At 25.6% G+C, this 14,776-nt stretch overlaps 3 protein-coding genes across 14 annotated transcripts; 1 reads left to right on the top strand and 2 right to left on the bottom strand.

The window, feature by feature from the left end:
• The first annotated feature begins 276 nt into the window (after window positions 1–276).
• Window positions 277–6,024, top strand: Med (Smad/Smad4 homolog Medea). Of its 12 annotated transcripts, none has more exons than XM_086902426.1 (12): window positions 277–477; window positions 548–753; window positions 877–1,025; window positions 1,096–1,375; window positions 1,565–1,822; window positions 2,256–2,396; window positions 2,601–2,786; window positions 2,910–3,023; window positions 3,092–3,346; window positions 3,415–3,696; window positions 3,846–3,976; window positions 4,062–6,024. In XM_086902426.1, the coding sequence occupies exons 2-12, from the start codon at window positions 687–689 to the stop codon at window positions 4,140–4,142; spliced, it is 1,944 nt and encodes a 647-aa protein (XP_086758552.1). In that variant the 5' UTR covers window positions 277–477; window positions 548–686; the 3' UTR covers window positions 4,143–6,024. The 12 variants fall into 12 exon arrangements, with proteins under 12 accessions (XP_086758552.1, XP_012345317.1, XP_012345319.1 ...); XM_012489859.3 differs by having other exon boundaries at window positions 311–477; window positions 2,850–3,023; XM_003696061.3 differs by having other exon boundaries at window positions 335–477; window positions 2,598–2,786; window positions 2,850–3,023.
• Window positions 6,025–7,999: 1,975 nt separating this feature from the next.
• Window positions 8,000–9,152, bottom strand: mRpS26 (mitochondrial ribosomal protein S26). The gene is made up of 2 exons (XM_003695839.4): window positions 8,613–9,152; window positions 8,000–8,500 (listed from the first exon to the last, which is right to left on the bottom strand). Exons 1-2 carry the CDS (start codon window positions 8,855–8,857, stop codon window positions 8,077–8,079), a joined length of 669 nt encoding a protein of 222 aa, XP_003695887.2. The 5' UTR covers window positions 8,858–9,152; the 3' UTR covers window positions 8,000–8,076.
• A 1,764-nt stretch (window positions 9,153–10,916) lies between these two features.
• On the bottom strand, window positions 10,917–13,531 carry LOC100869519 (uncharacterized). Its single transcript, XM_003696065.4, has 4 exons — window positions 13,448–13,531; window positions 13,124–13,336; window positions 11,557–12,820; window positions 10,917–11,473 (listed from the first exon to the last, which is right to left on the bottom strand). The coding sequence occupies exons 1-4, from the start codon at window positions 13,529–13,531 to the stop codon at window positions 10,917–10,919; spliced, it is 2,118 nt and encodes a 705-aa protein (XP_003696113.2).
• Between the last annotated feature and the right edge of the window lie 1,245 nt (window positions 13,532–14,776).

Here is a 14,776-nt window from a genome sequence, read left to right on the forward strand (position 1 = left end):
TGAATAAAATAATAGATAGATTTCTTAAATTGTTTTATAGGGGTTAAATTTTTAACCTATGTAAGAAGTAAGTACTATCATATCACATAATCACTTCATGATTACTTTTTATAATATATTGTTTGAATTAAGATAGATAGAACTCAAACATAGATTACATTTGAATGATAATATATAAAAATATTTAATATATTTTATAAGAAAAAGAGGAATCTGATGAGACGAACTAAATACGAATATTGAAACTTGCGCCTTGTCTGGCGCTTTAGTCGCTTCGTCAATTGTGCATTTAGATACTAGAGATAAGTGCGGTTCTGCCAGGTTCTACTGATGTCGCAACAATTCAATCTAACCTACGAAAAAAATTAGCAGCGTCTTGTTCGAAGTAACTGTCACTTCACAATACGTCAACGTAAAGTGATTTTATTAAAATTATTTTGTATATTCCCGACTTTTATTAATTCATTAATTGATAAGGTTTGTTTTCTACTTCTTAATATTTTATAACTGATTATTTTCAATTTGTTTAACTATTTCATATTTTCAGCGAATTCATATCTACAACACATGGCTAATAGATCGTTGCTAGATGATAAATCATAAAAATTTGAATATATCGAAACTAAGAATAAGAATAGTATCTCAATCGAAGAATTGGAACGGTATTCGCCACGGCTTTCACAGAGATGGTTGGATTGGCGGGCGGGGGAGGTCATCTGTATCCCTCGCCCCCAATGCAACCTAATCCAGAATGTAAGTTCCAATTATTTCCATAAATATATTTATATTATTCCCATAAATATTTTAAACATTAATGTAATCTCTTAATATAATAAATATTACTCATTATTTTTTAATATAAATATTTCCTTATAGTGAGAGAAATGACAGGAATCGCTCCTAGTGCTCCAACTAGTGCAGATGCTTGTTTAAGCATAGTACATTCTCTCATGTGTCATCGTCAAGGTGGAGAAAGTGAAGGATTTAGTAAAAGAGCTATTGAATCTTTGGTTAAAAAGCTTAAAGTAAGCATTATGTAAATGTATAGGACCAAAAAATTTAATTAATATCTATAATGTAATTTATGTTTTTCAGGAAAAACGAGATGAATTAGATAGCTTAATAACTGCTATTACTACAAATGGAGCTCATCCTAGTAAATGTGTTACAATACAGAGAACTTTGGATGGAAGGCTACAAGTTGCTGGTCGTAAAGGTTTCCCACATGTTATTTATGCACGAATCTGGAGATGGCCAGATTTACACAAAAATGAATTAAAACATGTCAAATACTGCCAATTTGCTTTTGATTTAAAATGTGATTCTGTATGTGTAAATCCATATCACTATGAGCGAGTTGTATCTCCTGGCATAGGTATGTCATAAAACATATTTTTTACTTTTTTTCATAGAGAAATCATGTGCTTCAATCGATGTTTTTTTTTTTTTTCATTGCTTTGTTTCTTTGCAAAGCTTCTGTGAATTCATTTGTAGCACCATAAGTGTAAATGATTTATTGTTGTGGCCTTGGTGTATGATGGAATGGGTTGGTTTCCCCGCACAGACCCGTTCTTTACAGACCTATCTGGGCTGACTCTGCAATCGGGAGTAGGCGTAGGACCAGGTGGTAGATTGGTCAAAGATGAATATTCAGTTGGTGGTGGGAGCAGTGCAACAGCTGGAGCAGTAGGATCTGCAATGGATGTTGATGGAGAAATGAACCAAACTATTCAGCATCATCCACCTACTCAACCTACTTCATCTAATAACACTCAGCCATCTCAACAAACTTTTATACCAGGTCTAGCACCACCTAATTCAAGTAAGTAAAAGTTTTTTATTTTTTTTTTCAAAAAAATATAATTATAAAAATTTTGATTTTTCATGATTATTATTTACTAAAAATGTATGTGTTCGTAGTATTTATTAGTGGAACAATCAAATTTTCTTTTAAATTAAAATGTTACAAATTGATTGATAAATGTATTTTTAAATATGGAGTTGCTGGAGCTGATTTATTTAAATATAAAGCATGTTTATGTGATCAAAATTTTGTTATAAATATACATATAAATATGCACTAAAATATACATGAACAAAAAAAGCTTTATTATTGCAATATTATATTATTAGAAAATTTTATTTTTTCCCTGCACATCTTTTATTAATATTGCTTTATTCAGAATTATTTTGCATTGCTAGTTTGATTTCATTTTAGCTTTATTCTTTCTTTTTCCTTTTATTGTTTGGCACAGCTAGTGGTGAGGGTGTGTTTGGCAGTAATGGGGGAGGGAATAATGGTGGTAATCCACATAATAAATTGGATGACAATAATTGCCCCAGACAAACCTGGATTCCTACACCTCATCATCCTACAACACGTAACATTCATCATCGTACGTATGAAATAGAATGCTTTCTTACATTCTATTTTCTGTCTACTTGCCAGTTAATTTTTGTTGCTTTTTGCTAATTTCATAAATATTTGCAATATGTAATCTGATAATAATTAATTTCAGAAATACTGGCTATAGTTTGAGAATAGTTGATATTTTATGTTATGCTATATTGTGTACGAGTTACATTTGATTTTGCAGCAGTAGTACATCCAATGAGTCACACCGTAGGTAGCCAACAGCAGTCATTGAATACATCTAGTGGAAGCAGTGGAACACAGATGCTGAGTCCTTCACAGGGACAATCTACTGAAACATTTTATGGAACAAACACACCTCCTCAAGATCTTAATCAACCACCTACTGTTGATGCATTAGCAGCATCTTTAGGTATGTTATTTCTAATTTATCGTCTTTTAGCGTTTATAAATCTCAAATTCGCTTTCTTAATAGGCGAAGGTCAAAATTCTCCTGTATCACCTGTACATCTTCATCATTCAAATGGATTTCCAGTAGGTACTGCTGCTTATAATTCAGGAGCACCACAATGGACTGGACCCAATACTTTGACATATACACAAAGTATGCAACCTCCAGATCATAGACATCTTCATCCTACTTCTTATTGTAAGTAATAAACAAGTAATAAACAATATATTATGTTCTAACAATATAATAACTAATATCTTTATTAGGGGGTGGTCATGGAGGTGAAGTAAGTGGAAACATCGGTGGTTTATTATCTACACAACCAGCACCAGAATATTGGTGTTCAGTAGGCTACTTTGAATTAGATACTCAAGTAGGCGAGACGTTTAAAGTAAGCAGTGGTTGTCCTACCGTAACAGTCGATGGTTACGTGGATCCAAGTGGTGGCAATAGATTTTGCTTAGGAGCTTTGAGTAATGTACACAGAACGGAACAAAGTGAAAAAGCTCGTCTTCACATAGGTATAATGAATTATATTATTTTCATAATTTTTAATTACAATAATCAATAATGACTGTGAATTTTGTAGGAAAAGGAGTTGTGTTAGATTTAAGAGGTGAAGGAGATGTTTGGTTAAGATGCCAAAGTGAACATAGTGTCTTTGTACAGTCTTATTATTTAGACAGAGAAGCAGGTCGTGCACCTGGGGATGCTGTGCATAAAATTTATCCCTCTGCATATATTAAAGTCTTTGATTTACGACAATGTCATAAACAAATGAGAGGTCAAGCTGCTACTGCTCAAGCTGCAGCTGCCGCCCAAGCTGCAGCTGTAGCAGGACATCTAACACATGGAGCACCAATTACTAAAAGTTAATATAATATATCTTTATTAATTATTATATAAATTATAAACATATAAATATATATATATATATATATATATATATATATATATATTACAAATAAAATATTTTTTAATTAATAATAAATTTTATATATATATGTAATATATACATAGGTCTTAGTGCAGCAGCAGGAATAGGTGTAGATGATCTTCGACGACTTTGCATTTTGCGTCTAAGTTTTGTAAAAGGTTGGGGTCCTGATTATCCTCGACAAAGTATAAAAGAAACTCCATGCTGGATAGAGGTACATTTTAAATATTACATTATAAATTATTTAAAAAATTAAAAAAATATTTTTATATATATATTATTTTATATATATAATGTAGGTACATTTACATCGAGCTCTTCAATTGTTGGATGAAGTTTTACATACTATGCCAATAGATGGTCCACGGGGAATTGAATAATTTTATTTAATTTTGGATAATATGTACATCAAGAAATGTATCAAAAAAGACACATTACTAAATTCTACATCACGTGTGCAAAATGTATAAAATATTTACATATATGATACTGTGTAATATTATTAAAAATTTTGAAAAAAATCAACAAGAAATTGTTGATTCAAAAAAAATAGTACGAATTTTAAATCCAAAAAAAAAAAAAGAGAATCGCATTGTTCAAGGTTTTTATTGAAATTTTTTATATATTTTACACACATGATTTACCGCGTAAGATAAAATATACCACGGCCTTGCATTACCGTCAACGTACAAATATTTTGCAAAGGAAATATTATTTTTTTTTATAAAAAATTATTTTTTAAGAAAAAAAAAAGTACATCTACAAAAAGAAGTGGAATGGAAGACTTCTATTTTAATAGGCAATCATTATCTGATTTAAGAAGAAAAATACATTTTCTACGGTATGGCCTGGTGAGCTCAGCAAAATGCGTGGGTAAAACGTGATACTTTCGGAATCATGAATAGTTGTAATCTCGTTTTTGAGATTAGCTTTGTAAGATAGCATAACTTACATATATTCTACTTAAAGAATGATAATAAGCTCATTCATTGTTTATGTCAAATATAACAACAGTAAAAGAATTGATTATGTGCACAGTAGGAAGGTTTTCTAAAAATATATATTTCAAAGTACTGTTGGACAGCTTTAGTATGTAGAAACACTGCGATAAATATTATATAATTCTATAAATCTATAGTGTCAAAAGAATCTTAGTATATAACCAAAAAGAAATTTAATAAAAAAGTATTTACATAGTAAAACATTAATGGGAGCAATTAAATATTGACAAAAATTGCATTAGAAAACATATTTTTATTATATCTATATTAGTTGTACCGACAATAATTTGATATTATGTTATTAGAATAACCTTCTATATTGTCATCTGTTTTATACTTCACAGCCAAAAAGTATCACTAGGCAAATATTTGCAGCGTTTGATTTGTAATGATGTTTCATGTCTCCTTTTTTACTATTACATTTCCTGTTAGGATATGAGTTAATTCAATAGTTAGTATTATTATAATTATTAGTATAGTTGTTGGTGGTGAGATAAGATGAAAATATTTAAAATGTGGTACGATCTAATTCTTTTAATCAACCACCAATATTACTACTATTACCATGTAGTATTTGTTGAATAATTATACTTACTGTTTATCAATCATTTTATTATTCTATATTCGTACAAAATATTCTTATATATATATATGCTATATTTGATAATATTATCATACAGAAAAAAAGTTGACCAAATTTTATACCTATTCGTATATATATATATACGTATGAGCGAATATGTATATGTACGCATACTGACATTTTATCTTATCTTCATTTATTCTAAATAAGAAAAATATATTGCTTGTTTTTATGAATTGGTGCACATTATAATATTCTAATTTTTTGCTTCTTTGTTATTATTGAGTAGAGATTATTTAGCTGTTTGTGTTCATGTTGTCTTTATATTTTTTATGTTACTTAATCAAGATCGATCTTATTGATAGAAAAATGAATTGTATATATAGGCATATGTATACGTATTGCGTTGCAAGTAAAAAATGAATTATTCTTGATTAAGTAAATATTGAATTATTGTGAGATATTTTATGTGAAAATATGTATTACCTTGTGACAAAAACAAGGTTGAAAAGAGATAGTTTTTAACATAATTAAAACATATTTTAAAAAAGAGGGAAAAGTTGTATAGTAGAAATAACAAAAGGATGTGCATTTGTTAATGATTATCAAAGAAAAGAATAATATTGATTAAATTTTTACGATAATATTTCAACGATAAAATACATAAAATTTTATATATTTTTCTTCATTATTATTATTACTATTACTATTATTATTATTATTATTATTATTATTATTATTATTATTATTATTATTATTACTATTATTATTACTATTATTATTATTTATCATCATCATCATGATCATCATCATCATCATCATATTATTACATTATTATTATATATTATTTTTGTTTAAATTAAAGATATAAAATTTAAATAAAAGAGATAAATCATTTTTAAACATACTTAACGCCAAGTTCGCTTTAGAAACACATGTGCCATCATTTTCATATTTACCATATATAAAATAACAAACAGGATTAAGAATTTTTATAAATTCTATATTTTTACCAAGCTCGAAAAATACGAATGCAACACATCTTTAAATTGTGGTGCTTTAGTACGTCCTATATCCATAGATTTTACAAGATTCAGAATAAAAATTTATACATCTAAATTAAGCTAAATTAAATTTATATAAAAAGATAAGATGATTTGTAAAAATTCATGCGTTTGAAACTACTGTAGTATTCTGAAATAGAAGATAAGAGAAGAATTGAAGCATGAAATACAATTCAGAACTTAGCAACTTTACAACGGAAAATATTTTACAAACGTGTTCATATGATATTTTAACGATGCCTCCAAACAATAGTTCTTATATGTGTATATTAAAAATGGTATCAAATTGCAATAGCTCTGTCTTATGTCAAAGATACTATAACTGATAGTTATAAAAGTAAACAATGCCTATATAACTTACATTTATGATTGATAAATATAATAATAATTTAATAAGGATTTTTAATTATTTTTTTCATTTTTATCAAGATATATGCAATATATCTTGTTAAAATTTTAACAAATTTTACTTGTGTTACAATCAATGACAAAACTTATGTGTATTTTTTATTTTGTGTTTTTATCATTCAGACTTTTATAAATAATATTTAAATGTAATGAATAGATTTGTTATCTTTACTAATAGTTATTGATTGTTTTCTGTTTTTTAATATTTATTAATATTGATTTTACTTTCGTTTTAATACAAGACTTTATTATTAATTATTACAGATTTTGAAACTCAAAGACTTTTTTAAATTTTAGAAATATATATATAAGCACGTACAATAAATATCAATATAAAATTATACATTATTGCTATTCATGATATAGGAAAACTGTAAAATAATAGATTAATATACATTTTTTTTATTAGCCTTTGCAGTTGAATTTAAACATAAATCTTTTACATGATACATATATTATTCTTATATTTTGAAATACTTCAATCTTGAAATTTAGTTATAACCAACGATCTAATTGTCATTATTTATTTTTTTTAAATAAATTATGTTTAAACCAAAGATATTTCAACAATAAAATTACATCATGGTATGTTACAAGTATATATATACGAAATGTAAAAGTAATTATTCTTAATGAGTACATCGCAATGCATAATGCAAGTAGAATCACATATAAATATCTCAAACCATATGTTCAAACACAATTTCATTCAGGTATAAAATTGTCTGCTGTTGAAGTTATGATATTTCAATGAATACAAAAATAAATGTCATGCAAATTATAAATTAATATCTGTAATTATCGTCGATACAAAAAAATATATGAAACCTATATTGATTTCAATGATATTGATATCAATGAAGTACATTTTTATATAAAGTTGTACGACGATAATACATTATTAGATCGTTCGAAAAAAATTTGTGCATCTAATGTCCTAAATGTAAATTGCTACAATATGGATAAACAAGCTATAAAATCAGATAATTAATAGAGTTTGTATACCATATTGTAAAGCATATACTTACAGAACTTGAATGGATGTGTTTACAAACTTTTTGTTATTATATTATAAATACATTACATTATATATGATCATTTTCAATAAATATATTCTGTGAATTAGAAAAAAATGTATTGAATTAAAGTTGACATAGAAGAAAATTGTAAATATATAAATGTAGCTTTAGAAAAAATTTTATTTATTACAACAAATTAATTCCTACAGATACAAATTATTTATAATATAACATTTATTTTAATTTGTTAAACTAGATGTAGTAGATGATTTATTTTCTTCAGGTTTGTCTTTGTAAAAATTACCATCACAATCAATTGCAATATTATGATCTATAATATTTTCTAATGCATTCAGAATAGCTTCATCTATATTTTTAGGTGTAATAAATGTTGTAGCTTCTTCTTTTATCTTTTTGATATTTGCATCTATAATTTCCTGCATTTTCAAATCTCTTTCCTTTTTTTCTTTTAATATTTTATGAATTTTTTCTATACGATGTGTTCTTTCTTGACTCAATCTTTGTTGTCTTATTATAGCTATTTTTTCATTCCATTGATTATTTACATAAGAACATACTTCAAAATCTTTCTCTATATTTGTTTTCACAATATTAAAATCCAAGTTCTTTTTTCTTTCTTCTTCTTTTTCAACAAAAAAAGACCTAAGACAAAATTACAATGTATCATTTTATATAATTTTATATAATATTATATAATATATAATGCTATAATAAATCTGTTATTATAATAAATAATAATGGAAATTTCATATACATTAAAGATTTCATTATTGTTCTATAATTATTGAACAAACGTTTAAGTTCACACTGATCTTCTATAGGTATGACTGGTCTTTGTGGTATTTTAAATATCTTAGATTTTGCTGTTGGTAACCAAATTGGTTTTCTTTTCCATCGTACACATTGAATATAAGGTCCATTGGATATTAAATGATCATAAATATTTAAATTTCGTACTGTTAATGTATTAATATTAAATATCATTGGCGGTCGTATCATTATTTAAAATTAATTTTCCGTATTATATATAATTCTTTCAAGAATACTTAAGATTATATTATATTATAACACATATACTTTAACTTTTAGCTTCAGAATTATTTTATTTAAAAACTCAATATTTTTAAAATATTGATAAATATTTAATATTTAAAATATAACAATTTCGTGATTGGAGTCATTACTAATAAGTTAGGTTAGGAACATGTTATTGTAAAGAAATTTATCTTTAGATTTTATACTATCGCTAGAACTATCTAGATACCGCTTTTATACTCAAGTGATACCCAGAAAGCTTTATTTATATTTAATTCAATAACGATATGTTTTTGGTATTCAATTTAATTTCGGAAGGAATAATTGAATTTATTTTAATTTATTGAGGATAATTATATATAATATATAATAATTTGAATTCATTACATTTAAATTTCAATAATTTTATTGTATAATAAATACAATATAAATTTAACATATTATAATAATCTAAAATAAAAATAATATTTCAATTTTATATTTGGATATAGATTATATAATTTCATATAATTCGTTAGAATTTAAAAGAATTAATTTTCTCAAAGAAAAAAAGATTTTATTATATTTTATTATTAGAATTTTTAGAGAATATGAAGAGAATGATTTATGAAATTTTGTATTTAGAGTTAATATTAGTATTTTCTTTTTTACACACAAAAAATAAATGAAGCGGTGAAATAATTAGTCTCAGTTTTCGAGGACGTCATTAAATACAGTGCACCACTTACCTACATAGCGCTATTGCTTTTTTTTAAAAGCAGTAGTGCCTGAGATCTTGGTCTAGCAAGTACTATCTTTATTTCACATTATAAATTCATCATTTACATTTTTTATTTTTTTTTCGATAAATTTTAAATAATATATCGATTGTTAAAATCATAAAAATGATAAAGAAAGCATTATCGAGGAGGCGCGAAATAAGTCTTGTTTCAAACATTAAATAAAAAGTAAAAAGAAAAAAAGAAACGTTTAATCTTAAATTATATAATTATTAATTTATTGATATAGTGAAATATAAAAAAAGAAAATGTATAGTGTTCATATGACACCAGGTAGATCTTCTGATAAACAAAGTACTTCGAAAAGTATGGATTCTGAAGTAGGAGTATATAAAAATCGAAGAAAAGAATCGATTCCAGTTAAAGTTTTCAATTATTTGAAAACACAAATGCAGGCAGAAGGAATTCCAAGTAAGTAAAATTTTCATTGAATTTTTATTATAAATAATTTGTTGAAATAAATAACTGATAGTTATCTTTGCATAAAAAAAATTTGTTATTATTTGATAAAAATTGAATTAAAAATCAAAAAATCGAAAATATGATAAATCATTTATATTTTTTTCTTTCGATTATATGTTATGGACAGAAGGCTTTAAATAAATATTTTATTAGAAATATACATTTGTGATGCTTGCTGTTTATTTCTTATTAAAATATATAACGATATATAAATATTGATTGAAGATAAAGAAAATAAACGAAAATAATTTTTTGATTTTATTTTTAATCAAAAATATTTAATTCGAATAATCTATTAAAATTAATTTCATTTTTTCATTTCTAATATCGTTTGTTTCTTTATCCTCGTTTTATAAAAAAAAATTGCATGTTTTTTCCGCATATAGTATATAGTATATATATATATAGTAGGTATATTTTGTAATTTTTTTGCCAAATTTATATTTTTACAAATACCAACTTAAAAAAAATCATTTTACTTTTTTTTATTTTTTATAATACTAACATATTTTTTCTGTAATTAACATTGCACTTTTATTAACATTGAAAAAATAGTTTTACATGATCGCTATAACATAATAAATCGCTTTCTTGAAATTTTTAGATTAAACAAGATAATCTTCAATTGATCATGTTTGACTTTGATTTATAATCTTAAATATATAAATAATTTGTGTAATTATTTTTCTTCATAAATTACATAATATCATTGTTTTTATATTCTTTCTTTTTTAATAATGATAAATACAATTTTATGTACTATTAATAGTACACATTTTTTTTTAATTTTTAGAAAGATCATTTACTTGACTAACCAATGGTTCAGTATTAATCACTGAAAATAAACAATCTGTAACTTCAACATTTAAATCTTCGCATATATTTACATCTTTTTCGGCTGGCGTTTCGTAATTCGTATAATTACGAGTCCAAACTTCAGTAATTGAATCTTCACTTTCCGCAACTGATTCTCTTAAATCAGATTCGTTATTTGATAATGGTGAATGTAATGGCCGTGATTCTTCTATCATAGCTTCCCTAATGTTCGTTTGTAAATTAGCCATTCGCATTCCGCATGAAGTATCATTATAAAGTAACCAATATGGAGAAAATGAATGTTGTCTATATTCTGCAACAAATTTTTCTTTTTGAGAGCAACTTATACTTGATGAAACTGGTGTATGAGTAACAATAGGAGCTATGTAACAATATACACAAGATGTTTGATCTAATTTCGATAAATCTATACGTTTGTTACTAATGAAATTCAAAATATTTTCTAAAATAGAATCTGGAGGCATTTTGGATATTCTTTTTGGCCAAAATGGATCTAGGATTCCTGAAGATATTAAAAACATAATATTATTTTTCTTTATATTCTTAAATAAATAATTTTAAAGCAACAATAGAACAACTACATACCATTTGTTTGTATCTTATCTGTTATAACAGGTATATGATTATTAGATTCTGTTTGTATTATAGAATTACAATTTTGTTCTGATTGTCCTAAATTTTCAGATAATGGAATGGTTGACTGATTATTATGTGAACAAGAATATTCATATGGGAGATTAGTATTGTAATGATTATTATTAGAAAATGTCTGAGATGTAGTAGATGTATATGTTTCTTGATCTATATTTGCATTTGAAAAGGAATGTGTATATTGCAAATACTCTCCAGTAGTTTCTGTGCTACACTTAATTAAATTTTGTAAATAATAGGAATTATTACAATTAGATTGGTCATTAGAAATAATATTTGTTTCACAATACTGATTTTCTTCCGATGGATTCAAATTCAATAAATTTTGATTTGAATTATATGGATGCACAGTCTCTGTCATTCGATATTGACATGTTAAATTTTCATCATTTATAGGCTTATTTAAACTATCAGAGATCATATTATCACAATACATAGTCTGAAATACTTTTGTTGGTTGAACATCTGATGTTGCATAACTATTACCTGTTGCATCCATAACATTAGTAATAGTCCAATTTTCATAGACTTGATGCATATCAATATTTGTATTAGGATATTTATACTGATTAATATTTTCATTTGTTAAGACATTTGAAATTTGTTGACCAATTTCTTCAACACTTTTCACAAAAGTTGGTTCATTCAAAAAATATTCTCCCTTTATACCATTTAGAAATCCATAGCACTCTGTATTGTTTTCTAAATTTTCTTCATTATCTTGATTATCTGATTCAGCAGTTAAAGTATCAGAATTATCTAACAAGGTATTGGATTGATATTGTTCCATTGTCCAAAATCTTCCAAGTACAGGACTAGCTATCTCACCCAAATTTGCACCAACTGGAGCTTGTAACATTTTTTTTAGAAGTATAGATCCCTGAATATTGCTATTTGTATCTTCTAATGTTTGATATTCTACATTATCATTTGGTTGATATATAGATGTATCTACATTATTAACAGCAACTATATTAGACTTAGTATAATTACTAATATCTAAAGGAACTTTTTGCATATCAGATGAAACTGTTGCTGTTCTTAAATCTACTACAGTTGAATCTTGTATTTGATTATTATTTGCATCATATGTTTGAAATTCTCTTTGGATTCTCTTTAATAAAAATTGTTTAAACTCTTCATAATGAGGAATTTTGTTATCTTCATCTCTACTTGCAATTTCTTCTTCTGCACCCACCTGTAAAAATAATTATTTTACTTAAAATAAATATTTTATTTTTTTTATTAAAATTTTGTTTAAAAACATTACATATAAATGTAATAAAATTTTCATTGTTATAGAAATATTGTAAATATAAAATTTTTGATAAGATTGATAATTGATGATCGATCTATAAAATTAATCATATTCGATATAATTTTCTGTCTCAAGCATCATCGATCAATTTTTGAGACGAATGTGAGATTTTATAAAATAATTTGAATTTTTTCAAGTTTAAATGTACATTACAACATCGAAACTAAATGAAAATCAACTCACCCATTGATAAGGTGGTTGCTGTTGCGGGCAGTAATAATCATCAGCCATACCGTAATCAGGACTATGTAATGGTGTGGAGGTTAACCCGAGTTTTCTGATTTTGACTTTTCTCACTTTCCTCTTACGATTCTGCTTAAGATCTTGCAGTAGCCTGCCAACTTCATTTTCATTTCCGCCTTTTGCGGCTTGCAACACTTTAACCAGTAATTTCTTCTACGGCCAGAAATCATAATCGATCGTTCAAAAATCAATTTACTTGTCGTTTTAGGAAAAAAATTAAGAAGGAAATTTTTTTAGTTATATTTCTTACAATAAATCAGTTACCTTTATGTTACCTGGTACTCGATATCGAAGAGCTAAAGCTTGTAATTCTTTGTATGATAAATTTGAAATATCGTTGCTATTCATTTTTCAATATCAAGCCATCCAGTCGTAATATATCCTTCCCTCAATTCTCACACATTCCTGATATGGCCGATAGAAAAATTCGTCTGCTAACCGAATTACGCGGTTTCTTTTAATTTAAAAATTGATTTAACCGAAAATAAGTTTCACATGAAATGTTGAAAAAATGTTGAAAGATATCATTCTTTTCATTGTTAAATTTAATTTGTTTTGAAAGTAGCTATCCTTATTATATTATTAGTCAAAGTTTTTCAAAGTAGTTTATATTTTAGTTATATTTCCGTTTAATATTAAATAATTTTCTTAGAATATACTTAAAAGTTATAATAGACTCATCATAAAAGCATCTTTAAAAGAAGAAAATTAAAGATTTTAGTTCTTTAAATAACGTTTTCTTTATATACTTTTATACATATAATATTCTTTTATCAATGATTACTATTATTGACATCAAGTGCTATTATCCTGCCATCTGGAAATTATAATTTTACAATTTGATCTTATCGATCGATAATATTGCCACTTTCATAATTCTTGCGAATAATTTTATATTTGAGATGTTTCACTAAAATAATTTATAGTACATTTTAATGTATATATTCATTGATAACGTTTAATATACATTTTTGTTGTATTTATCGATGATCAATACATTTTAAGTAAATAATCTACACCTGCAATTATGTTTTTGGCTTGATTTCAATTTTTTAGAAAAAATTTTTATCTGTCTCATATTTATAATGCAATAAAATTCATAATGTATTAAATTTTTCGTTTTTTATTTTAAAATGACACGATATTATGATATGATAGCCAAATTGTATGTGACGTCCGCACTTAGTAGAATAGTCGTAAATAGCCAGCCGCATCTCGTAGCTGTTGTTCTTTAGAAAGTAGTAAGTATCCAGATTAAGTGTACATATACTCCGGACTAAGTATATATGTACCTATGAGTAATTTTATCGCTAATTGACTAATTCCTGAGCAATAAAATAAGATATTTTCTACCTATTGCTTACGTATAAATGTTCTGAACAAAATTAAATTTTATAATTGGAAAAACAGCTTCATTTTTACATCATCTCACTATTTTCTTATTTTGCCTATCTTAACGATAAATTGCCAAATAGTTTTATTTAACTTTCAGAAAAGAATAATCGCTTTATAGAATCCTCTTATAGGATACATTAATGTAAATTATTTTTTTTTTCAACGCATCTTATTGAAATAAATTATTCATTTAGCAAA

Source organism: Apis florea, unplaced genomic scaffold (assembly GCF_048593485.1).
Source record: "Apis florea isolate Af1SG1 unplaced genomic scaffold, ASM4859348v1 contig_2272_pilon, whole genome shotgun sequence".
Classification (NCBI taxonomy): domain Eukaryota; kingdom Metazoa; phylum Arthropoda; class Insecta; order Hymenoptera; family Apidae; genus Apis; species Apis florea.

Coding starts and splice junctions, on each gene's coding strand:
- LOC100869519 (XM_003696065.4), bottom strand. CDS start 13,531: ATGAATAGCAACGATATTTCAAATTTATCATACAAAGAATTACAAGCT. Junction 13,337..13,447: donor GAGTACCAGGTAACATAAAG/GTAACTGATTTA, acceptor TTCTGGCCGTAG/AAGAAATTACTGGTTAAAGT. Junction 11,474..11,556: donor AGATAAGATACAAACAAATG/GTATGTAGTTGT, acceptor TAATATCTTCAG/GAATCCTAGATCCATTTTGG.
- Med (XM_003696061.3), top strand. CDS start 687: ATGGTTGGATTGGCGGGCGGGGGAGGTCATCTGTATCCCTCGCCCCCA. Junction 1,026..1,095: donor CTTTGGTTAAAAAGCTTAAA/GTAAGCATTATG, acceptor TATGTTTTTCAG/GAAAAACGAGATGAATTAGA. Junction 3,697..3,845: donor TGGAGCACCAATTACTAAAA/GTTAATATAATA, acceptor ATATATACATAG/GTCTTAGTGCAGCAGCAGGA.
- mRpS26 (XM_003695839.4), bottom strand. CDS start 8,857: ATGATACGACCGCCAATGATATTTAATATTAATACATTAACAGTACGA. Junction 8,501..8,612: donor ACAATAATGAAATCTTTAAT/GTATATGAAATT, acceptor ATTTTGTCTTAG/GTCTTTTTTTGTTGAAAAAG.